This window comes from Meleagris gallopavo, chromosome 1, assembly GCF_905368555.1.
Source record: "Meleagris gallopavo chromosome 1, MGAL_WU_HG_1.1, whole genome shotgun sequence".
Classification (NCBI taxonomy): Eukaryota; Metazoa; Chordata; class Aves; order Galliformes; family Phasianidae; genus Meleagris; species Meleagris gallopavo.
The window spans coordinates 191,833,133-191,858,169 of NC_139404.1; the positions used below are offsets into that span (position 1 = coordinate 191,833,133).

General features: G+C 59.1%; 4 protein-coding genes across 6 annotated transcripts; 2 read left to right on the forward strand and 2 right to left on the reverse strand.

Annotated features, from left to right (window-relative positions):
- Positions 1 to 24: 24 nt before the first annotated feature.
- LAMTOR1 (late endosomal/lysosomal adaptor, MAPK and MTOR activator 1) lies at positions 25 to 6,143 on the reverse strand. The gene is made up of 5 exons (XM_085216527.1): positions 5,967 to 6,143; positions 1,490 to 1,635; positions 911 to 988; positions 661 to 787; positions 25 to 562 (listed from the first exon to the last, which is right to left on the reverse strand). The coding sequence occupies exons 1-5, from the start codon at positions 6,006 to 6,008 to the stop codon at positions 470 to 472; spliced, it is 486 nt and encodes a 161-aa protein (XP_085072653.1). The 5' UTR covers positions 6,009 to 6,143; the 3' UTR covers positions 25 to 469.
- Positions 6,144 to 9,483: 3,340 nt separating this feature from the next.
- Positions 9,484 to 11,522, forward strand: TOMT (transmembrane O-methyltransferase). Its single transcript, XM_010728142.4, has 3 exons — positions 9,484 to 9,745; positions 10,924 to 11,120; positions 11,186 to 11,522. Exons 1-3 carry the CDS (start codon positions 9,484 to 9,486, stop codon positions 11,504 to 11,506), a joined length of 780 nt encoding a protein of 259 aa, XP_010726444.1. The 3' UTR covers positions 11,507 to 11,522.
- A 262-nt stretch (positions 11,523 to 11,784) lies between these two features.
- Positions 11,785 to 14,932, reverse strand: ANAPC15 (anaphase promoting complex subunit 15). Of its 3 annotated transcripts, none has more exons than XM_085226260.1 (5): positions 14,801 to 14,932; positions 13,564 to 13,728; positions 12,753 to 12,812; positions 12,396 to 12,533; positions 11,785 to 11,923 (listed from the first exon to the last, which is right to left on the reverse strand). In XM_085226260.1, the coding sequence occupies exons 2-5, from the start codon at positions 13,681 to 13,683 to the stop codon at positions 11,903 to 11,905; spliced, it is 339 nt and encodes a 112-aa protein (XP_085082386.1). In that variant the 5' UTR covers positions 13,684 to 13,728; positions 14,801 to 14,932; the 3' UTR covers positions 11,785 to 11,902.
- FOLR3 (folate receptor gamma) lies at positions 14,893 to 21,615 on the forward strand. Its single transcript, XM_085216526.1, has 4 exons — positions 14,893 to 15,033; positions 16,377 to 16,565; positions 20,879 to 21,014; positions 21,099 to 21,615. Exons 1-4 carry the CDS (start codon positions 14,905 to 14,907, stop codon positions 21,383 to 21,385), a joined length of 741 nt encoding a protein of 246 aa, XP_085072652.1. The 5' UTR covers positions 14,893 to 14,904; the 3' UTR covers positions 21,386 to 21,615.
- Positions 21,616 to 25,037: the final 3,422 nt, after the last annotated feature.

Sequence of the window (25,037 nt, forward strand, 5' to 3'; positions counted from 1 at the left end):
CAGTGGAACAGAGAGGAGGCAGGGGCGGGCTGGATGTGTTTATCTGCGGTGGCAGAAGAAGAATAATTAAAACAAAACCAAAAAGAAAACCATATAAACCAGGAGAGGGCAGAAGAAGCCACTGGAAGGTCTCCTCCGGGAGCATCCAGCTCCTGCCTGCCCTTCCCAGGGTGGGAGGCAACACCAGACCCCCAGCAATGAGGATGCAGCCCCCCTCCCCACTGCCTCCCCATGCATACAGTGGGGGAAAAAGCCACAGGGGCAGCGCTGGGGGGGGGGGGGAAGGGAGGTTGTGAGACCACCATCATTTTGTGGGCGATTCATAGGAAACGGGGCGTATGTACAAGTTCTGTGCTGTGGGAACGGGGTGGGAAATAAAAACAAAAAAAAAACAAAAAAAAAGGAGAAAAACAAAACAAAAAGCCAACGAAACAAAACCCCGACCCGGTGAAGCTGTGCTGGGTTGGGCTCAGGGGATGCCAAACTGTACAACCAGTTCTTCTTTCGCGTCGACGCGGATCTGTGAGAGAGCGCTGAAGGCGTAGGCAGCTATCCGAGATACCTGGGGGGGAAAAAGGGGGGGAGAGGAGGGGGTCAGCACGAGTTGGGAACGCTTGGGTCGGATGGTTGTGACGTGGGAGGGCTGCTCTCACTCCTCACCTGCTGCAGGTCTGCGAAAGGGACGGGCTCGCTGGCCAGCACCTGGTGCGGTTGGTTGGTGAGGGATGGCAGCAGCGGGAGCTTCTTCCAGTGCGTCAGGCTGTTGCTCAGCATGGCCAGGCGTGTGCTGGGGGTGAAAATAAGGGTGTGAAACGAGTTCTACCGGCTCGGGAAGGGAGTGGGGTGCTGGAGAGAAGCACCCCAACCCCCCACCCTCCCCCCACCCCCCTAAAACGCTGCGCAGACCCACCTGTACTGCCGGGCTCTGTCCATGTACTCGTGCTGCTCCATCCCCTGCGAATCCGCTGCTGACACATCGATGATGTTACTGCAGAGACACGAGGGTCAGGCTGGTTATCAGGGAACGTTTCTTCCCCCAAACAAGCGGTGATGCGTTGGCACAGGGAGCGGCAGAGTCACGGCCCGTGGAAATGTTTAATGCATTGGAAAAGATCCCTGAAAGTTCACCCCCAGCCCAAAGAACCCTCAGTGCCACATCCCAACAGCTCCTGAACGCCCCCCAGGGGATGCTGACTCCACGCCACGAAGAAACTCTCCTTGATATCCAACCTGAAGCCGTTTCCTCGCATCCCCCCCCCCCTCTCACCCCCGAGGAAAAGAAACCGACATCTCTTTCACCCTCTTTTCATGGACGCGCACTGAGGGCAACTCAGCCCTCTTTTGTCCACACTGAACAACCCCCCCCCTTCCCTCCTGTTCTCCTGGCTGGTTTTCACTGCTCCTTTGCTCTTTTCTGAGCACGTCCCAGCAGAGAGGAGCCCACGCAGAGCGGGCAGCTCGAGCTGAGCCCCGACCCCGAGGGGCTTACATGGCCGTTTTGGCGAGGATGGAGGACAGCATGGCCTGCTCGTCCGTGCGGGCTGAGGGCAGGCTGTGACAGCTCTGCTCTGCTCCATTCAGTGCCTTGTTGGGAGGGCTGGCAGCCGGCTCCAGCAGCCGCTTTGTCTCTTCTTCCTAAGAGTCAGAGGATTGTGAGAAGGAGGAGAGAAGCAACGGGCTCCGATTCCCCACTTACCCCCCGGTTGCTCTTTCCCGATTCCTTCCAACCTCACAGCACTGCCCAGATCCCCCAGGAAGGGTCAGTAAACACAGCAGCCCTCTGCCCACCCCTGCTTACCCTTACAGCCCCCATGGGGACACGTTCCTCAGACCCTTCCCCACCTCCACAGCCTCCCCTCCTTCCACACTGGGTGCCATCCAACAGCTTGACGTCGTTCTCACCCACTGACCCCATAGTTCCACACTGACCCCATAGTTCCACACTGACCCCATAGTTCCACACTGACCCCTACAGACCCCCCCCACAGACCCCATAGTTCCACATTGACCCCTACAGACCCCCCCCACAGACCCCATAGTTCCACACTGACCCCATAGTTCCACACCGACCCCATAGTTCCACACCGACCCCATAGTTCCACACCGACCCCTACAGAGCCCCCCCACAGACCCCATAGTTCCACATTGACCCCTAGAGACCCCCCCCACAAATCCCATAGTTCCACATTGACCCCTACAGACCCCCCCCAACAGACCCCATAGTTCCACATTGACCCCTACAGACCCCCCCCACAGACCCCATAGTTCCACATTAACCCCTACAGACCTCCCCACAGACCTCATAGTTCCATATTGACCCCTACAGACCCCCCCCACAGACCCCATAGTTCCACATTGACCCCTACAGACCCCCCCCACAGACCCCATAGTTCCACACTGACCCCTACAGACCCCCCCCACAGACCCCATAATTCCACATTGACCCCCACAGACCCCCCCCACAGACCCCATAGTTCCACACTGACCCCTACAGACCCCCCCCACAGACCCCATAGTTCCACACTGACCCCCACAAACCCCCCCCACAGACCTCATAGTTCCACACTGACCCCTACAGACCCCCCCCACAGACCCCATAGTTCCACACTGACCCCTACAGGCCCCCCCCACAGACCCCATAATTCCACACTGACCCCTACAGACTCCCCCACAGACCCCATAATTCCACACTGACCCCCACAGACCCCCCCCACAGACCCCATAGTTCCATATTGACCCCCACAGACCCCACCCCCCCCAAAGATCCCATAGTTCCACACTGACCCCTACAGACCCCCGCACAGACCCCATAGTTCCACATTGACCCCCACAGAATCCCCACAGGCCCCATTGTCCCATATTTACCCCTACAAACTCCCTCCCACAGACCCCATAGCTCCATATTGACCCCCACAGACCCCACCCCCCCAAAGATCCCATAGTTCCACACTGACCCCTACAGACCTCCCCCCAGACCCCATAGTTCCACATTAACCCCTACAGACCTCCCCACAGACCTCATAGTTCCATATTGACCCCTACAGACCCCCCCCACAGACCCCATAGTTCCACATTGACCCCCACAGACCCCCCCCACAGACCCCATAGTTCCATATTGACCCCTACAGACCCCCCCCACAGACCCCATAGTTCCACATTGACCCCCACAGACCCCCCCCACAGACCTCATAGTTCCACATTGACCCCTACAGACCCCCCCACAGACCCCATAATTCCACACTGACCCCTACAGACCCCCCCACAGACCCCATAATTCCACACTGACCCCTACAGACCCCCCCCCACAGACCCCATAGTTCCATATTGACCCCCACAGACCCCACCCCCCCCAAAGATCCCATAGTTCCACACTGACCCCCACAGCCCCCCCCACAGACCCCATAGTTCCACATAGATCCCCACAGACCCCCCCCACAGACCCCATAGTTCCACATTGACCCCCACAGACCCCACCCCCCTCAAAGATCCCATAGTTCCACACTGACCCCCACAGCCCCCTCCCACGGACCCCATAGTTCCATATTGACTCCCTCCCACGGACCCCATCCCCCTCAAAGATCCCAGTTCCACACTGACCCCTACTGACCCAAACACAGGCCCCATAGTTCCACACTGACCCCCACAGGCCCCATAGTTCCACACTGACCCCCACAGGCCCCATAGTTCCACACTGACCCCCACAGGCCCCATAGTTCCACACTGACCCCCACAGGCCCCCTACACCCCACGTAAGCCTCCTCAGACCCCAGTCCCACACAAGCTCCCCTACACCCCCACGTAGCCCCCTACAGATCCACACACAGGCCCCATAATCCCACACAGGCTTCCCCATAGACCCCTACAGACCCACAGATCTACATAAAGCTCCCCATACACCCCTACAGATCCCATAGTCCCACATAGGCCCCCCCGTGGGCCTCCAAAGACCCACACAGACCCCACAGTGGACCCCCACAGGCCCTCTGATAGGCCCCCACAAGCTCCCATAGTCCCACCCAGGCCACCCTACAACCCCCACAAGACGCCCATAGGTCCCCCCCCCCAGACCCCATAGTACCATAGGCCCCCACAGACCCACACAGTCCCATACAGACCCCCATACTCCCCCCCACACCCGTACACCCCCCATAATCCCCCCTACACCTCCACATAAGCCCTTACAGACCCCATAGTCCCACACAAGTCCTCTTATGTCCCCATACAGACCCCCCCAGACCCCATAGTACCACACAGCTTTCCCCATAAGCCCCCATAGACCCACACAGTCCCATATAGACCCCCCTCACAGGCCCCCATACTCCCACCCATGCACCCTTACACTCCCCCATAGTCCCCCAGAGACCCCATAGTCCCACACAGGTCCCCCCCATAGGCCTCCACAGGCCCCATAGTCCCACACAAGCCCCCCTACATCCCCATGTAGCCCCCCGCAGACCCACACAAATCCCCCTATGCCTCCATATAGGCCCCAACAGACCCCATAGGCCCATAGAGGCCCACCCCATATGCCCCCGCAGTCCCACATAGGCACCCCATAGACCTACACAGACCCCACAGTCCCACACAGCCCCCCTTCCCATAGGCCCCAACAGACCCACACAGCCCCCACAGTCCCACATAGACACCCCATAGGCCTACACAGGCCCCATAATCCCATACAGGCACTCCTATAGGCCCTCACAGGCCCACATAAACCCCCCCACAAGCCCCACAGTCCCACACAGGCCCCCCCAGCTCCCCCTACACCACCACATAGGCCCTCTCAGACCCACACAGCCCCCCTAATAGGCTCCCACAGACCCTATAGTACTCCATAGCTTTCCCCATAGGCCCCCCCAGACATACACAGTCCCATACAGATCCCCCGCAGGCCCCCATACTCCCACACACACCCCCTTATACTCCCCCATAGCCCCATGAAGCCCCCCCCATACCCCCACACAAGCTCCCACAGACCCTCCAGTCCCAGAAAGCCCCCCCCATAGGCCCCTACAGTCCCCCCTACACCCCCACAGACCCATACAAGCTCCCCTCCATGCCCCCACAGACCCTATATCCCACAAAGACCTCCCCCCATATGCCCCACAGACACCATAGTCCCACACAAGTCCTCCTATGTCCCCCTACACCCCCACAGACCCCAAAGTCCCACACAGCCCCAGCCCCCCTCCCCCCCCCCGCCCCAACAGACCCACACAGACCCCACAGACCTACATAGGTATCCCATAGGCCTACACAGTCCCACAAAGCCCCCCCAATAGGTCCCCTTCCACCCCCATGTAGGCCCCCACAGATCCCCCTACACCATCACATAGGCCCTTTACAGACCCCATAATCCCACACAGCCCCTCCCCATATGCCCCCACAGACCCTATAGTCCCACACAAGTCCCCTTATGCCTCCCTACAGCCCCACAGACCCCACAGTCCCACACAGCCCCCCCTCCCATAGGCTCCAGCAGACCCCCACAGACCCACAAAGCCCCCCCCCTCCCCCATATGCTACCCTATACCCCCACATAAGCCCCTACAAACCCAGCAGTCCCACCCAGGCCCCCCACTGGCTTCCACAGGCCCCACAGTCCCACACAAGTCCCCCCCACACCCCCATACAGGCCCCCCCATATGCCTCCACAGACCCCACAATCCCACACAGACCCCCCCCATAGGCCCCAACAGACCCCCACAGACCCACACAGGCACCCCATATCCCTACACAGACCCCACAATCCCACACAGACCCCCACAAACCCCACAGTCCCACACAGACCCCCCCCCCATAGGCCCCAACAGACCCCCACAGACCCACAGTCCCACACAGGCACCCCATATCCCTACACAGACCCCATAATCCCATACAGGTGCCCCCCACAGTCCCACACAGGGCCTCCACAGACCCACATAACCCCACAAGGACCCTCCCCCATAAGGCCTCACAAACCCTACCTGGTCGGAGGCCTCAGCCTCGGAGCTGTAGCAGCAGCCCATGACGCGCCGCCGCCACTACGGGGTCCGGCAGGGGCCGCACCGCCCCTGTCACGTGAAGGAGGAACGACGACCACACCCCTCTCACCACCACTTCATCTTCCGGTCTCCTCCCCTCGTCACGTGGCGGGGGCGAGCCAATAGGAAGAGAACATCGCCCTCCGCCTCTTCCTCTCCCGGCGGAGAGGAAACGTGAGGGGGAGCCAATCAGCGAGCAGCTCGCCGTTCCGCCTTCCGGTTGGCGTGCGCGAATAGGGCGCATGCGTAGAAGCGCCCAGCGCTCCCTATCCGTGTCCTCCCTGCCGTCCCCGGGTGCGCGGAGCCCCGAGCGCTTCTTAGGAACCGCGACCCGCGTTGGGAAGGGAGGGGGGTTGGCTGAACGTGGGGTTGTAGAGAAAGCAGTGGGGAAGGCAGGACCACTGCGTGGGAAGGGACACACAGCCAGAAGGGGGCCGAGCGGGTCCAGGAGGGAATAAAAGCTGGTGGAATGCGTGGTTCGTTGGGCTGCCAGCGCTTCGTACCGGAATCCCTTCCCGTTCCATCTCTATTCCGTGCCCATCCTTATCTCTGCTTTATCTCCATCCCACCTCACCTCCATCTGCATCCCATCCCTACCCCGTCCCCATCCTTATCACTACTCCATCCCCATCGCTACCCCATCCCACCCAAATCTCTGCTCCATCTCTATTCCATCCCCATCCTTATCTCTACTCCGTCCTCATCTCTACTCCGTCTGCATCCCATCCAAATCCCTGCTCCATCCCTATTCCACCTCATCTCTACCCCATCTCTATTCTATTCTCATCCCGTCCCCATCCTTATCCCTACCTCATCTCTACCCCATCTCTATTCCATCCCCATCCTTATCTCTACTCCGTCCTCATCTCTACTCCGTCTGCATCCCATCCAAATCCCTGCTCCATCCCTATTCCACCTCATCTCTACCCCATCTCTATTCTATTCTCATCCCGTCCCCATCCTTATCCCTACCCCATCCCTACCCCATCTCTACTCCATCTCTACTCCATCCCAATCCTTATCTCTACTCCATCCCAATCCTTATCTCTACTCCATCCCAATCCTTATCTCTACTCCATCCCAATCCTTATCTCTACTCCATCCCAATCCTTATCTCTACTCCATCCCCATCTCTACCCCATCCCATCCAAATCTTTACTCCATCCCCATCCCACCTCGTCCCCATCTCTACTCCATCCCACCCAAATGCCTGCTTCATCCCCATTCCACCCCATCTCTACCCCATCTCTATTCCATCCCCATCCTTATCTCTACCACATCCCTCTCTCTTCCCCATCCCATCGAAATCTTTACTCCATCCCCATCCTACCTCATCCATATCTGTACTCCATCCCATCCAAATCCCTGCTCCATCCCTATTCCACCCCGTCTACTCCATCCCCATCCTTATCTCTACACCATCTCTACTCCTTTTCCATCTCTACATCATCTCATCCAAATCTCTACTCCATCCCCATCTCTACCTCATCCCACCCAAATCCCTGCTTCATCCCCATTCCACCCCATCTCTACCCCATCCCCATCTCTACCCCATCCCCATCTCTACCCCATCCCCATCTCTACCCCATCCCCATCTCTACCCCATCCCCATCTCTACCCCATCCCCATCTCTACCCCATCCCCATCTCTACCCCATCCCCATCTCTACCCCATCCCCATCTCTACCCCATCCCCATCTCTACCCCATCCCCATCTCTACCCCATCCCCATCTCATCCAAATCCCCGCTCCATCCCTATTCCGCTCCATCTCTACCCCATCTCTATTCCATCCCAATTCTTACCTCTACTCCATCCTCATCTCTACCCCATCCCATCCAAATCTTTACTTCATCCCCATCCCACCTCATCCCCATCTCTACTTCATCTCCATCCTACCCAAATCCCCGCTCCATCCTTATTCCACCCCATCTCTACTCCATCTCTATTCCATCCTCATCCTTATCTCTACCCCCTCCCCATCTCTACTTCATCTCATCCAAATCCTGCTCCATCCCTATTCCACCTTCTCTACCCCATCCCCATCTCTACCCCATCTCTGTTCCATCCCAATTCTTACCTCTACTCCATCCCCATCTCTACCCTACCCCATCCAAATCTTTACTCCATCCCCATCCTACCTCATCCACATCTCTATCCCATCCAAATCCCTGCTCCATCCCTATTCCACCCCCTCTCTACTCCATCCCCATCCTCTCATCCCATCTCTACCCCATCTCCACCTCTACTCCATCTCCATCTCATCCAAATCCCTGCTCCATCCCTATTCCACCTCATCTCTATCCCATCTCTATTCCATCCCAATCCTTATCTCTACCCCACCCCCATCGCTACCCCATCCCATCCAAATCTCTTCTCCATCCCCATCCCATCCATCTCTGCCCCACATCTACTCCATCTCCATCCACCCCCATTCTCATCCTTATCTCTACTCCATTTCTACTCCAACCCCAGCCCATCTGAATCCCATCCCATCCCCCCCCCACCTCCACCATTATCCAATTCCTTCTCCATCCCACCCCACCTCCATCACTATCCAATTCCTACTCCATCCCATCCCCACCCTTATCTCTACCCTATTTCTACTCCATTCCCATCCCAGATGAATCCCTACCACCCCATTCACAGAATCACAGAATGGCCAGGGTTGGAAGGGACCTCAAGGATCATGAATCCCCATCCCTACCTTATCTCTACTCAATCCCCACCCCATCCCCGTCCTTATCTCTGCCCCATCTCCACTTCATCACTACCCCATCCCCATCCCCACCCCATCCCCGTCCTTATTTCTGCCCCATCTCCACTTCATCACTACCCCATCCCCACCCCATCCCCATCCTTATCTCTGCCCCATCTCCACTTCATCACTACCCTATCCCCATCCCTACCCCATCCCCATCCTTATCTCTGCCCCATCTCCACTTCATCACTACCCCATCCCCATCCCTACCCCATCCCCATCCTTATCTCTGCCCCATCTCCACTTCATCACTACCCCATCCTTATCTCTGCCCCATCTCCACTTCATCACTACCCTATCCCCATCCCTACCCCATCCCCATCCTTATCTCTGCCCCATCTCCACTTCATCACTACCCCATCCTTATCTCTGCCCCATCTCCACCTCATCACTACTCCATCCCAATCCTTATCTCTACTCCATCCCCATCCCATCTGAGTCCCTCCCCCACCCCGTAACACATCCCCACTCAGCCCAGTAACCGGAGCCCGCTCAGGCTGTGCCTAAGGTGTCACCATCAATAATTGAGCACAGAGCAGAGCCCGGCTGGAGACCTGGGGACACACTGAGCACAACCAGAAGTGGGGACCACACCGGCAGCCAAGAATCTCCTACAACTCCCAAGGTTTGGGGTGAGAGGGGCAGGGCGCGTAGCCCAGGATTTGGTGTATTTGGTGGTAGGGTTGCCGTACACAGGAGCCATGGTGTCTCCAGCCATCGCTCTGGCCTTCCTCCCCTTCCTCATCACTCTGCTGATCCGTTACCGGCACTACCTGGTGCTGCTGTACCGTGCCGTGCTGCTGGGTTGGTTGCAGGACCGCCTCACCGGGGTGCCCCGCGAGCAGCGTGCCTTCCAGTACGTGCTGACCCACGCCATCCCCGGGGACCCCCAGCACATCCTGCACACCTTCGATCAGTGGAGCTACCACTGCGAGCACCTCAGCTGTGTGGGACCCCTCAAAGGTGAGCGTGGCCGCGTGGGGCTCCTGGCAGGGCTGTTGGTGTGGCTGTGGCAATGTTGGCGTGGCTACGGCACTACCAGCCTGGTAGCAGGGCTACTTCGTCAGTGGCACAGCTGTGGAATGGCCACGGCACCACTGGCATGGGCACAGCACCGTGGGTACAGCTGTGCCATCACTAGCACAGCCACGGCACCCTTGGTATGGCCAGGGCACTTTTGGCACAGCTGTGGCACCATGGGTATGGCTGCAGCATCTTTGGCACAGCCCTGGCACCCTTGGTATGGCCAGGGCACTTTTGGCACAGCTGTGGCACCATGGATATGGCTGCAGCATCTTTGGCACAGCCACGGCACCCTTGGTATGGCCAGGGCACTTTTGGCAGAGCCAGGGCACCCTTGGTATGGCTGCAGCATCTTTGGCACAGCCACGGCACCCTTGGTATGGCCAAGGCACTTTTGGCACAGCTGTGGCACCATGGATATGGCTGCAGCATCTTTGGCATAGCCATGGCACTCTTGGTATTGCCAGGGCACTTTTGGCAGAGCCAGGGCACCCTTGGTATGGCTGCAGCATCTTTGGTACAGCCCTGGCACCCTTGGTATGGCTGTAGCATCTTTGGCACAGCCCTGGCACCCTTGGTATGGCTGTAGCATCTTTGGCACAGCCATGGCACCCTTGGTATGGCTGTAGCATCTTTGGCACAGCCATGGCACCCTTGATATGGCCAAGGCACTTTCGGCAGAGCCCTGGCACCCTTGGTATGGCTGCAGCATCTTTGGCACAGCCCTGGCACCTTTGGTATGGCCGCAGCATCTTTGGCACAGCCCTGGCACCTTTGGTATGGCCAAGGCACTTTTGGCACAGCCCTGGCACCCTTGGTATGGCTGTAGCATCTTTGGCACAGCCATGGCACCCTTGGTATGGCCACAGCATCTTTGGCACAGCCCTGGCACCCTTGATATGGCCAAGGCACTTATGGCACAGCCCTGGCACCCTCGGTATGGCTGCAGCGTCTTTGGCACAGCCATGGCACCCTTGGCATGCACGTGGCACTCCCGGCCAGACGATGGCCCCGTTGGCACAGCCACAAGACCGATGGCACAGCCACAACAGGGTGGCACAACGGCTGTAGGGGCCCTCACAGCCCAGCAGGGCGCTGAGGAGCCTCTGCCTTGGCAGGGAAGATCGTGGAGAAGCTGCTGTGTGAGCGGGCACCTCGCACCGTGCTGGAGTTGGGCACCTACTGCGGTTACGGCACCGTGCTGATGGCTGCGGCGCTGCAGCCGGGCGCCCGACTCTACACGGTGGAACCAAACCCCCAGCACGCCTCCGTGGCCGAGAAGGTGATCCGCCTGGCAGGCTTCGACGAGCAGACGGTGAGCAGCTGGCCGGCGGCGCGGTGCCAAGGCAGGGCAGGGGAGCTGAGGGTGCTTCTATGCAGGTAGAGCTGATCGTGGGCCATTCCGAGGAGGTGATCCCGCAGCTGAGGGAGCAGCACGGCCTGCAGAGCGTAGATTTTGTCTTCATGGATCACTGGAAGCGTTGTTACCTGAGGGATCTGAAGCTGTTGGAAGAGAACGGGTTGCTGGCCGATAGGGCCACGGTGCTGGCTGATAACGTGGTCTTTCCCGGAGCTCCACACTTCCTGCAGTACGCCAAGACGTGCGGGAAGTATCGCTGCAGGGTGCACCGCGCCAGCCTGGAGTACTGCCGTGCCATCCCTGATGGCATCGCTGAGCTCTGCTACGCTGGGGCCCGCTGAGCTGCCACTGCGGGGTGGTGTCTGGTGGAAATCACAGCTTCCCGTTGCTGTGCTCACACTCAGCCATAAACATCGACCCCAAAGGAAATGCGGGGCTGCTGTGCTTTGTGGATTTACAGAGAGAGGTGCTGGAACAGCTGCCCAGAGAGGCTGTGGATGCCCCGTCCGTCCCTGGAGGTGTTCAAAGCCAGGTTGGATGGGGCACTGGGCAGCCTGGGCTGCTGTGAAATGTGGAGGTCGGTGGCCCTGCATGCGGTGGGGGGTTGGAGACTGGCGATCTTTGAGGTTCCTTCCAACCCTGACCATTCTGTGTGGGCTGTGGTCAGAGCTCAGTGGGAAGAGCTGTGCTCAGAGCCTTGTGAGGCACAACCACGGCCCCGTGACACCCGAAGCCATTCAGATTTGGGGGCTGATTTCCTAAAAAACAGGCGTTTATTAGAAAAGATGCTCCGTTCCTCTTGTGTCCCCTCACTGCTCCCAGTTGTGCTGTGCCCCCACTGGCACTGCCCAGCATTCCTGGCCCTGCTGGGCAGCTTTGTGCTGTGCCCACCGTGAGGTGTGGTGGTCACCAGAGCAAACCCCCAGCTCCAGGACAGCCCCAAGCAGAAGGACGAGGGCTCAATCCCCATCTCATGCCAAATCTGGCTCCGGTTCTGCCAGGATCAGATCATCCACTGGTCCTGGTCCTGCTCTGCCCCTTCCATATCCACCTGGAAAGGAAAACTTTGGAGATTTCTGCCCCATAAGAACATCACTTCACTCAGCTGTGATTTTGTGGTGTCTACAAAGGGGCTGGGTGGGCTTTGGGGTTCCTTCCCACCCAAACTGTGGTTCTGGGATTAGACGTGAGGCAGGGATGTAGGCCAGCCCACCCCAACACTCCCCTTACCTCATTGATCTCCCCATCATCAGGAGACTCGTTGTAATCGTTCATCTCATCCATATCCTGCATGTCTTCATCGTCCTCAGAATCCTCTTCGCTGTCTTCATCGTCCTCGTCGTCCTCTTCCTCCTCCTCATCGTAGTGCTGCGGGTGTCACAGAGACGCATCGCATCCAGAGCCAACCTGCAAATCTACTGCCACACCACCCACGTCTCCGTCCCAATTAGGGACTGGGGATTCAGCCCCACCAGCCCCCATCCCCACACAGCCACGTGCTGCCCCAAAATACCCTTCCTTCTGCCACTCCTTCGCTGGGGACAGTGCCAGGTTGGGTGACAGATGTCCCACAGTGCGGTCACCCACCTCTGAGGCCGGCTTCCCAATGGGCACCAGGTTGTTGTCCTTCTCGGCAATGCTCTGGAGCTGGGGAGAAAGGTGAAAGGGTGGTCAAAGGGGACAGGGAGGAGCGTGGCTGGGAAAACCTGGGACTGTCACATAGGGCTGCAGCCCTTTGGGGACAGGGCACAGAGGACACATCCACGTGGGGACACGGAGATGAGGAAGGGGGGTGGCCATGAGTGCCCCCAAGACGTGAGTTGACATCGTTTAGAAGGAAACTCTTTGCCCAGGGGAGGTGGCAAAGCTCAATTAGAACAGCTCTCAATTAACACAGCTCTCAATTAACACCTCTCTGCCCCGGGGGCGTGGGGGGGGTTCTGAGCTTCTCCCAGCTGCTCGAGATTTTTTAATTGCCTGATTTCTTTTAATTTCAAGCAGACAATTCAATCCCCCGTTCACTGTAATCAAACACACGCTGGCCGCCACGATTCCCGTGGGTCTCAGCTCCGGGCTGAGCTCACAGCACAGCACATCCACGGACTCCGAGCATCGCAGATCAGCCCGGGGAAGGCTTCCTTCCGGAAGTCCGGAAGGAACAATGGTGGATTGGGAGGAACCCTAAAACCCAGACCCACCTCCCGCTATGGGCTGGGCAACCCCAGCGGCTCAGCCTGCCCAATCCGGGCACCTCTAGGGCAGCAGCACAGCACCGCACCGCCCTCACAGCACAGAATTTCCCCTTGCTGACGGAGTCTCCCATTGCTGAGCAGAGGGGCTGAGGCCTGCTGGGCCTACACCGAGCCTCACAACGACCTTCGGTGTCCCCCGGCCTTACCCAGGCCTGGTGCTGCTGTTCCTGCTGCTGCAGTTCGGTCTCGTCCACGCACGGTCGGTCCAGGTTGAACCACAGCGGTTCGGTCAGACGAGGCAGCAGCGAAGGGAACAGTGTGGACATGGCGCCCACCAGGCACCGCCGCAGCGGCCGACCCGGAAGTACAATCTGACCCCGGAAATACTACTGCTGGGACGGCGCTGCTACGGAACTGCGCATGCGCAGAACGCAGACTGAAGGCGGGCAAAAGGGGGGGCGGGGCTATTTGAGGCCACGCCCGTTGAGCGACACGGGGCTGCGATTGGGGCGTGGTCAAGGCGGGGGTGTGGCCAGGCGTTGATTGACAGCTGTGTGCGCCGAGAGCCACAAGCACCCCAGACCCCGGGGATATCTGCCCCCCCCAGGGGTATCTGCCCCCCCCCCCCAGGGCATTTGGGTCCCCCACCAAAGGTATCTGCCCCCCCCCCCGGGCATTTGTGTCCCCCACCAAAGGTATCTGCCACCCCCCAGGGTTATCTGCCCCCCCCCCCCATCCCCCAGGGCATTTGGGTCCCCACTGGGGGGCAATTTGTCCCTCCAGGGGCATTTGGGACCCCCAGAGATACCTCACCTGCCCCCCCCCCCCCATGGCATTTGGAATCTCCTCCCAGGGGTTCTGAGATCCCCAGGGTCACCTGCTCCCCCCTCCCCCTGTATCTCCCCCACCCTTGGGGGGCACTCTGACCCCACCGGGGGGTATCTGGATGGCGTCTGCCCCCCTGCAGGGCATTTGGAGCCCCCAAGTTTATGTGACACCTCTGTAGGGGTACCTACCCCCCCCCCCCCCCCAACCCGCCCATCTGGGCTCCCATTGCTGGGTCTTTGCCCCTCCAGGTGTATTTGGACCCCAAACCCCTTGGGGGTGAGCTTTGAGGATTGGGTTATTTGGGGGTGGGGGGCTTGGGGTGATGGGTTACAGGGGGGGGAGGACACAAGGTGGGGGGGGGGGGGGAAGGGAAGGGAGGACACGTCGTGCCCCACGTGCCAGCACCGATCTGTGACCCACGGGCAAGGGTTGCACAGAGGCACCACTGAGAGCCACCAGGAGAAAACCACTGAGAGCCGCCGGTGAGCACTACTGTCCCCAGTGTCCCCATTTGTCCCCAGTGTCCCCATCCCCACTTATCCCCACGCACCCCACTTGTCCCCTGTGACCCCATTTGTCCCCATTCACCCTTTGTCACCCGCCGCCGTCACTCACGGGAACTTTGTCCCCCAGCAGTTCTGTGCACGTGGCGACGGGGACGTTGGTGCCAACCCAATCGTTGGTGTCACCACCCACCCTCAGTGCCACCCCGTCTCCCCATGGCGTCCCTTTGGGCCGTGCTGGTGCTGCTGGCTCTGGCTTCGGCGCAGGAATCGCTGCTCAACATCTGCATGGATGCCCAGCATCACAAATCCGAGCCGGGTCCCGAAGGACTGCTCTATGGGCAGGTGAGCTGCGGCCCCGTGGGGACACCCCTGGGTGCCACCACCCCACGGCGTCCCCTCATCCCCTCCGTGCCACCCTCGGGTGCCACCACCCCTGGGTACCACCATTCCATGGTGTCCCTGCACCCCCTTCCATGCCACCCTTGGGTGCCACCAACCCATAGTGTCCCCAAACCCCCATCGTGTCACCTTTGGGTGCCATCACCCCATGATGCTTCACCCCATGATGTCCCCGTGTCCCCTCTATGCAAGTCTTGGGTGCCACCACCCCATGATGCCACCACCCCACGGTGTCCCCATGTCCCCTCCATGTCACCTTTGGGTGCCATCATTTCACGATGCCACCACCCCATGGTCCCCCTGTGTCCCCTCCATGCCATCCTTTGGTGCCTCCACCCCATGGTGTCATTGTGTCCCCTCCGTGTCACCTTTGGGTGCCATCATTTCACGATGCCACCACCCCATGGTCCCCCTGTGTCCCCTCCATGCCATCCTTTGGTGCCTCCACCCCATGGTGTCATCGTGTCCCCTCCGTGTCACCTTCGGGTGCCATCATTTCATGACGCCCCCACCCCATGGTCCCCCTGTGTCCCCTCCATGCCATCCTTTGGTGCCTCCACCCCATGATGTCCCCTTGTCCCCTTCATGTCACCTTTGGGTGCTATCACCCCATGATGCCACTATTCCATGGTGTCCCCGTGTCCCCTCTATGCCACTCTTGGGTGCCACCACCCCATGATGTCCCTGCACTCCCTCCACGCCACCCCTGGCTGCCACCAACCCACGGTGTCCCCATGTCCCCTCCATGCCATCTTTGGCTGCCACCACCCCATAGTGTCCCCACATCCCTTCCATGCCACCCTTGGGTGCCATCACCCCATGATGCCTCCACCCTATGATGTCCCCAAATTCCCTCCATGCCACCGCTGGGTGCCACCACCCCATGATGTCCCTGCACCCCCTCCACGCCACCCCTGGCTGCCACCACCTCACAGTGTCCCCATGTCCCCTCCATGCCATCCTTGGGTGCCATCACCCCATGATGCCATCACCCTACGATGTCCCCACATCCCTCCAAGCCACTCCTGGGTGCCACCACCTCTGGGTACCACCACCCCCTGGTGTCCCTTCATCCCCTCCATGCCACCCTTGGGTGCCACGACCCAATGATGCCACCACCCTACGGTGTCCCCATGTCCCCTCCATGCCATCCTTGGGTTCCACCACCCCATAGCGTCCTCATATCCCTTCCACGTCACCTTTGGGTGCCATCACCCCATGATGCCACCACCCTACGCTGTCCCCACATCCCCTCCGTCACCACCCTTGGGTGCCACCACCCCCAGTGCGCCCTATGGAAGGACAACGCTTGCTGCACGGCCAACACCAGCATGGAGGCACATCGGGACCAGTCCTACCTGTATGGCTTTAACTGGGACCACTGCGGGGCCATGGCGCAGCGCTGCAAGAGGCACTTCATCCAGGACACGTGTCTGTATGAGTGCTCCCCAAACCTGGGGCCGTGGATCGACCAGGTGAGGGGAGGGGGCTTCGGGAGGCTTTGGGGAGTGGGATTTGGGTAGGTGGGCTTTGGGGTTGGGGATGGGGTGAGGGGGCTTTGGGGAGTGGGATTTGGGTAAGTGGGCTTTGGGTTGGGTGGGTTAAGGGGTGAGATTTGGGGTGGTTTTGGAGACTGGAATTTGGGTAGGTGGGCTTTGGGGTTGAGGATGGGGTGAGGGGCTTTGGGGAGTGGGATTTGGGTAAGTGGGCTTTGGGTTGGGTGAGTTAAGGGGTGAGATTTGGGGTGGATTTTCGGAGTGGGATTTGGGTAGGTGGGCTTTGGGGTTGAGGATGGGGTGAGGGGGCTTTGGGGAGTGGGATTTGGGGGGGTGTGCTCTACGGAGTGGGGTATGGGGACTGGGGTTGCGGGGAGCGAAGTTTGGAGTGAGTAGGGTTGAAGGGTGGGATTTGGGGTGATTTTGGGGTGTGGGATTTGGGTAGGTGGGCTTTGGGGTTGAGGATGGGGTGAGGGGGCTTTGGGGAGTGGGATTTGGGGGTGGGTGCTCTACGGAGTGGGGTATGGGGGCTGGGGTTGGGGGGAGCGAAGTTTGGGGTGAGTAGGGTTGAAGGTTGGGATTTGGGAGGTGGGATTTGGGTTGGGTGGGTTAAGGGGTGAGATTTGGGGTGATTTTGGGGTGTGGGATTTGGGTAGGTGGGCTTTGGGGTTGGGGATGGGGTGAGGGGGCTTTGGGGAGTGGGATTTGGGGGTGGGTGCTCTATGGAGTGGGGTATGGGGACTGGGGTTGGGGAGAGCGAAGTTTGGGGTGAGTAGGGTTGAAGGGTGGGATTTGGAGTGATTTTGGGGTGTGGGATTGGGGTAGGTGGGCTTTGGGGTTGAGGATGGGGTGAGGGGGCTTTGGGGAGTGGGATTTGGGGGTGGGTGCTCTACGGAGTGGGGTATGGGGACTGGGGTTGGGGGGAGCGAAGTTTGGGGTGAGTAGGGTTGAAGGGTGGGATTGTGGTGGTGGGATTTGGGTTTGGTGGGTTTAGGGGTGAGATTTGGGGTGGTTTTGGGGAGTGGGATTGGGGTAGGTGGGGGTTGGGTTGGTGGGTTGTGGGATTGAGGATGGGATGAGGGGGCTTTGGGGAGTGGGGTTTGGGGGTGGGTGCTCTGAGGAGGGTGGTATGGGGGCTGCGGTTGGGGGGAGCGGAGTTTGGGGTGAGGTGGTTTGGAGGTTGGGATTTGGGAGGTGGGGTTTGGGGTGGGTTTGGGGAGTGGGATTTGGGTAGGTGGGCTTTGGGGTTGAGGATGTGGTGAGGGGGCTTTGGGGAGTGGGATTTGGGGGTGGGTGCTCTACGGAGTGGGGTATGGGGACTGCGGTTGGGGGGAGGAAAGTTTGGGGTGAGTAGGGTTGAAGGGTGGGATTTGGGAGGTGGGATTTGGGTTGGGTGGGTTAAGGGGTGAGATTTGGGTTGGTTTTGGAGAGTGGGATTTGGGTAGGTGGGCTTTGGGGTTGGGGATGGGGTGAGGGGGCTTTGGGGAGTGGGATTTGGGGGTGGGTGCTCTAGGGAGTGGGGTATGGGGACTGGGGTTGTGGGGAGCAAAGTTTGGGGTGAGTAAGGTTGAAGGTTGGGATTTCGGAGGTGGGATTTGGGGTGGCTTTGGGGAGTGGGATTTGGGTAGGTGGGCTTTGGGTTTGTTGGGTTAATGTGTGAGATTTGGGGTGGTTTGGGGGAGTGGGATTTGGGTAAGTGGGCTTTGGGGTTGGGGTTGGGGTGAGGGGGCTTTGGGGAGTGGGATTTGGGGGTGGGTGCTCTATGGAGTGGGGTATGGGGACTGGGGTTGAGGGGAGCAAAGTTTGGGGTGAGTGGGATTGAAGGGTGGGATTTAGGAGGTGGGTATTGGGTTGGGTGGGTTAAGGGGTGAGATTTGGGGTGGATTTGGGGAGTGGGATTTGGGTAGGTGGGCTTTGGGGTTGAGGATGGGGTGAGGGGGCTTTGGGGAGTGGGATTTGGGGGTGGGTGCTCTACGGAGTGGGGTATGGGGACTGGGGTTGGGGGAGGCAAAGTTTGGGGTGAGTAGGGTTGGAGGTTGGGATTTAGGAGGTGGGATTTGGGGTGGCTTTGGGGAGTGGGATTTGGGTAAGTGGGCTTTGGGTTGGGTGAGTTAAGGGGTGAGATTTGGGGTGGTTTTTGGGAGTGGGATTTGGGTAGGTGGGCTTTGGGTTGGTGGGCTCTGGGATTGAGGATGGGGTGAGGGGGCTTTGGGGAGTGGGATTTGGGGGTGGGTGCTCTACGGAGTGGGGTATGGGGGCTGGGGTTGGGGGGAGCGAAGTTCTGGGTGAGTAGGGTTGAAGGTTGGGATTTGGGTAGGTGGGCTTTGGGTTGGGTGGGTTAAGGGGTGAGATTTGGGGTGGTTTTGGGGAGTGGGATTTGGGTAGGTGGGCTTTGGGTTGGTGAGCTCTGGGATTGAGGATGGGGTGAGGGGGCTTTGGGGAGTGGGATTTGGGGGGTGGGTGCTCTACAGAGTGGGGTATGGGGGCTGGGGTTGGGAGCGAAGTTTGGAGTGAGTAGGGTTGAAGGGTGGGATTTGGGGTGATTTTGGGGTGTGGGATTTGGGTAGGTGGGCTTTGGGGTTGAGGATGGGGTGAGGGGGCTTTGGGGAGTGGGATTTGGGGGTGTGTGCTCTACAGAGTGGGGTATGGGGACTGCGGTTGGGGGGAGGAAAGTTTGGGGTAAGGAGGGTTTGAGGGTGGGATTTAGGAGGTGGGATTTGGGGTGGCTTTGGGGAGTGGGATTTGGGTAAGTGGGCTTTGAGATGGGTGAGTTAAGTGGTGAGCTTTGGGGTGGATTTTGGGTGTGGGATTTGGGCAGGTGGGCATTGGGTTAGTGGGCTTTGGGGTTGAGGTTTGGGTGAGGGGGCTTTGGGGAGAGGGTTTTGGGGGTGCGTGCTACACGCAGTGGAGTATGGGGGATTCGGTTGGGCGGAGCGAAGTTTGGGGTGAGTAGGGTTGAAGGGTGGGATTTAGGAGGTGGGATTTGGGGTGGCTTTGGGGAGTGGGATTTGGGTAAGTGGGCTTTGGGTTGGGTGAGTTAAGGGGTGAGATTTGGGGTGGATTTGGGGAGTGGGATTTGGGTAGGTGGGCTTTGGGTTGGTGGGCTCTGGGGTTGAGGATGGGGTGAGGGGGCTTTGGGGATTGGGATTTGGGAGGGGTGTGCTCTACGGTGTGGGGTATGGGGACTGGGGTTGGGGGGAGCGAAGTTTGGAGTGAGTAGGGTTGAAGGGTGGGATTTGGGGTGGATTTGGGGTGTGGGATTTAGGTAGGTGGGCTTTGGGGTTGAGGATGGTGTGAGGGGGCTTTGGGGAGTGGGATTTGGGGGTGGGTGCTCTATGGAGTGGGGTATGGGGGCTGGGGTTGGGGGGAGCGAAGTTTGGGGTGAGTAGGGTTGAAGGTTGGGATTTAGGAAGTGGGCTTTGGGTTGGGTGTGTTAAGGGGTGGGATTTGGAGTGGATTTGGAGGGTGGGCTTTGGGTAGGTGGGCTTTGGGATTGAGGATGCGGTGAGGGGGCTTTGGGGAGTGGGATTTGGGGTGGGTGCTCTACGGAGTGGGGTATGGGGGCTGCGGTTGGGGGGAGGAAAGATTGGGGTGAGTAGGGTTGAAGGGTGGGATTTAGGAGGTGGGATTTGGGGTGGGTTTGGGGAGTGGGTTTTGGTAAGTGGGCTTTGGGTTGGGTGAGTTAAGGGGTGAGATTTGGGGTGGATTTGGGAAGTGGGATTTGGGTAGGTGGGCTTTGGGTTGGTGGGCTCTGGGATTGAGGATGGGGTGAGGGGGCTTTGGGGAGTGGGATTTGGGGGTGGGTGCTCTACGGAGTGGGGTATGGGGGCTGGGGTTGGGGGGAGCGAAGTTTGGAGTGAGTAGGGTTGAAGGGTGGGATTTGGGGTGGATTTGGGGAGTGTGATTTGGGTAAGTGGGCTTTGGGGTTGAGGATGTGAGGGGGCTTTGGGGAGCACTTTGGGGTTTGCTATTTGGGTTGAATAGGTTTTGGGGTGGGATTTGGGATGGGGTTTGGAACGCGTGGGTTTGGGGAGGGGCTTTGGGGTGAAGGAGCTTTAGGGAGCGGGTTTTGGGGTGGGATTTGGGGTGAGTTTGTGGGATGTGGGTTTCGGGGTTGAGATCCGGAGTTGTTCCATTGGAATCTTGGCTTTGGGGTCGGACTTTGGCATTTGGGGTGTTGGATTTCGGGGGCCAGGTTTGGCGGCCAGGCTTTGGGGGTTGGGTTGTGGGACGGTTGCCCCGGCTGAAGGCTTTTTTGGGGGCCGTTCCACCCCGCACCTCCCACCCTCCAGACGGATTCGAGCTGGCGCCGTGAGCGCATCCTAAACGTCCCTCTGTGCCGCGAGGACTGCGAGCAGTGGTGGGAGGACTGCCAGGATTCCGCCACCTGCAAGGTCAACTGGCACAAGGGCTGGAATTGGACCACAGGTACCCAAAACCCCGACCCTATAAGCGCCCGACGCCCCCCACCGCCCCCCAAACCCACCCGTCTGCGTGCCCCCAACCCCCCAGGCACCAACCAATGCCCTCACGGTGCCATGTGCCAGAAGTTCAAGTACGTCTTCCCGACTCCCGCCGACCTCTGCGAGAAGGTTTGGTCCCATTCCTACAAATACAGCACGGAGCGCCGGGGCAGCGGGAGATGCATCCAGATGTGGTTCGACCCCATAGAGGGCAACCCCAATGTGGCCGTGGCACAGTACTACGCCCTCGGCCCCGCTGCCGACCCCCATCCTACGCCTCTCGTCCTGCTGGCTCCGTTGGCCCTTGTCCTGCTGGGGGTCACGCCGTGGGGATGAGGTTGGGGGGGTCCCGGCGCTGCTGTATGGGGAATAAAAGTTGGGGCCGTACGGATGGGTCTGTAGGGATGGGGGTCTGAGGGTGACTGCTTTGTGGGGTGGGGGGTCTTCTTGTGTCAGCCTATAGGTCCCGGTCAGCAATGAGGGGCTCATAGCCCACGTGGGAACATCATGGCCCCATCATGGCAGCCCGTGTCCCTGTGGGATAACACACCCACGGGGACCCAATGGGGCACATCCTACAGCCCAGTGGGTCTCCACGGGTCACATCCTACAGCCCAATGGGTCTCCATGGGGCACATCCTACAGCCCAATGGGTCTCCATGGGGCACATCCTACAGCCCAATGGGTCTCCATGGGGCACATCCTACAGCCCAATGGGTCTCCACGGGTCACATCCTACAGCCCAATGGGTCTCCATGGGGCACATCCTACAGCCCAATGGGTCTCCATGGGTCACATCCTACAGCTTAATGTGTCACACCTTATTGGTCCCCATGGGGCATATCCTACACCCAATGGGTTTCCATGGGTCACATCCTACACCCAATGGATCTCCATGGGTCACATCCTACAGCGCAGTGGGTCTCCATGGGGCACATCCTACACCCAAATGCGTCACACCCTATGGGTCTCCATGGGTCACATCCTACAGCTTAATGTGTCACACCCTATGGGTCCCCATGGGGCACATCCTACACTCAAATGGGTCACACCCTATGGGTCCCCATGGGGCACATCCTACACTCAAATGGGTCACACCCTATGGGTCCCCATGGGGCATATCCTACACCCAATGGGTCTCCATGGGTCACATCCTACAGCGCAGTGGGTCTCCATGGGGCACGTCCTACACCCAAATGGGTCACACCCTATGGGTCCCCATGGGTCACATCCTACAGTCAAATGGGTCTCACCCTATGGGTCCCCATGGGGCATATCCTACACCCCTATGGGTCTCCATGGGTCACATTCTACACCCAAATGGGTCACACCCTATGGGTCCCCATGGGGCACATCCTACAGCCCAATGGGTCCCCAATGGGTCACATCCTACAGTCCAATGGATCTCCATGGGTCACATCCTACAGCCCAATGGGTCCCTATGGGTCACATCCTACACCCCAATGGGTCACACCCTACAGGTCCCCATGGGTCACATCCTACACCCAAATGGGTCACACCCTATGGGTCCCCATGGGTTACATCCCACACCCCAATGGGTCTCCATGGGTCACATCCTACACCCAATGAGTCACACCCTATGGGTCCCCATGGGGCACATCCTACAGCTTAATGTGTCACACTCTATGGGTCCCCATGGGGCATATCCTACACCCAATGGGTCACACCCTATGGTCTCCATGGGCCATATCCTACAGCCCTACAGGTCCCTGTGGGTCACATCTTGGTGGTCCCCATGGGTCACATCCTACAACCCAATGGGATCCCTTGGGTCACATTCTACAGCTCAGCGGTTTCCCATGGATGACACCAGACATCCCAATGTGTGACAGCCTGTGGGTCCCCGCGGGTCACATCCCATAACTCCGTGTGTCAAACGTACCCTATGGATCCCTATGGGTCACGTCCTACAGCCCAATGGGTCTCCATGGGTCACATCCTACACCCAAATGAGTCACACGTCTTGTCCCTATGGGGCCTCTCAGTCCCACCCTACATCCCAGTGGGTTCCTGTGGGTCACATCCTACAGCGCAGTGGTTCCCCATGGGTCCCACCTCGGGTCCGCATGGGTCCCACCCTACATCCTAAAGGCTCACATCCTAAAGCTGTGCCAAAGTGTGCCGTGCTGAGCTGTGCTGTGTTAAACCACGTCTCAGAACGTGCCGTGCTGAACCAGGCTGAACCAGGCTGAACCAGGCAACGTGTGCTGTGCTGAATGGTGCTGAGCCGTGCTGTGCTGAGCTGTGCCATGCCATACTGAGCTGTGCTGAGCCGTGCTGAGCTGTGCCATGCCATACTGAGCTGTGCTGAGCCAGTCTGAGCCATTCCATGCTGTGCTGAGCTGTGCCATGCCATACTGAGCTGTGCTGAGCCATTCCATGCTGTGCTGAGCTGTGCCATGCCATACTGAGCTGTGCTGAGCTGTGCTGAGCTGTGCCATGCCATACTGAGCTGTGCTGAGCTGTGCTGAGCTGTGCTGAGCTGTGCTGAGCTGTGCCGTGCCATACTGAGCTGTGCTGAGCTGTGCTGAGCTGTGCCATTCCATACTGAGCTGTGCTGAGCTGTGCTGAGCTGTGCCATGCCATACTGAGCTGTGCTGTGCTGAGCTGTGCCATGCCATAAGGAGCTGTGCTGAGCCAGTCTGAGCCATTCCATGCTGTGCTGAGCTGTGCCGTGCCATACTGAGCTGTGCTGAGCCATTCCAGGCTGTGCTGAGCTGTGCCATGCCATACTGAGCTGTGCTGAGCCATTCCATGCTGTGCTGAGCTGTGCCGTGCCATACTGAGCTGTGCTGAGCCATTCCAGGCTGTGCTGAGCTGTGCCATGCCATACTGAGCTGTGCTGAATGGTGCTGAGCTGTGCTGTGCTGAGCTGTGCCATGCCATACTGAGCTGTGCTGAGCCGTGCTGAGCCATTCCAGGCTGCGCTGAGCTGTGCCATGCCATACTGAGCTGTGCTGAGCTGTGCTGAGCTGTGCCATGCCATACTGAGCTGTGCTGAGCTGTGCTGAGCCAAACTGAGCCATTCCATGCTGTGCCAAGCAGTGCCATACTGAGCTGTGCTGAGCCCAACTGAACCAGTGTGAGCCATTCCAGGCTGCGCTGAGCTGTGCCGTGCCATACTGAGCTGTGCTGAGCCATTCCATGCTGTGCTGAGCTGTGCCATGCCATACTGAGCTGTGCTGAGCCATTCCATGCTGTGCTGAGCTGTGCCATGCCATACTGAGCTGTGCTGAGCCATTCCATGCTGTGCTGAGCTGTGCCATGCCATACTGAGCTGTGCTGAGCCATTCCATGCTGTGCTGAGCTGTGCCATGCCATACTGAGCTGTGCTGAGCCGTGCCATGCTGTGCTGAGCTGTGCCGTGCCATACTGAGCTGTGCTGAGCCATATTGTGCTGAGCTGTGCCATGCCATACTGAGCTGTGCTGAGCCGTGCTGAGCCATTCCATGCTGTGCTGAGCTGTGCCATGCCATACTGAGCTGAGCTGGGCCATTCCATATTGAGCGGAGCTGTGTCATGCCATACTGAGCTGTGCTGAGCCATTCCATGCTGTGCTGAGCTGTGCCGTGCCACTGAGCTGTGCTGAGCCAAACTGAGCCATTCCATGCTGTGCCAAGCCGTGCCATACTGAGCTGTGCTGAGCCCAACTGAACCAGTGTGAGCCATTCCAGGCTGCGCTGAGCTGTGCCGTGCCATACTGAGCTGTGCTGAGCCATTCCATGCTGTGCTGAGCTGTGCCATGCCATACTGAGCTGTGCTGAGCCATTCCATGCTGTGCTGAGCTGTGCCATGCCATACTGAGCTGTGCTGAGCCATTCCATGCTGTGCTGAGCTGTGCCATGCCATACTGAGCTGTGCTGAGCTGTGCCATGCCATACTGAGCTGTGCTGAGCCATTCCAGGCTGTGCTGAGTTGTGCCATGCCATACTGAGCTGTGCTGAGCCATTCCATGCTGTGCTGAGCT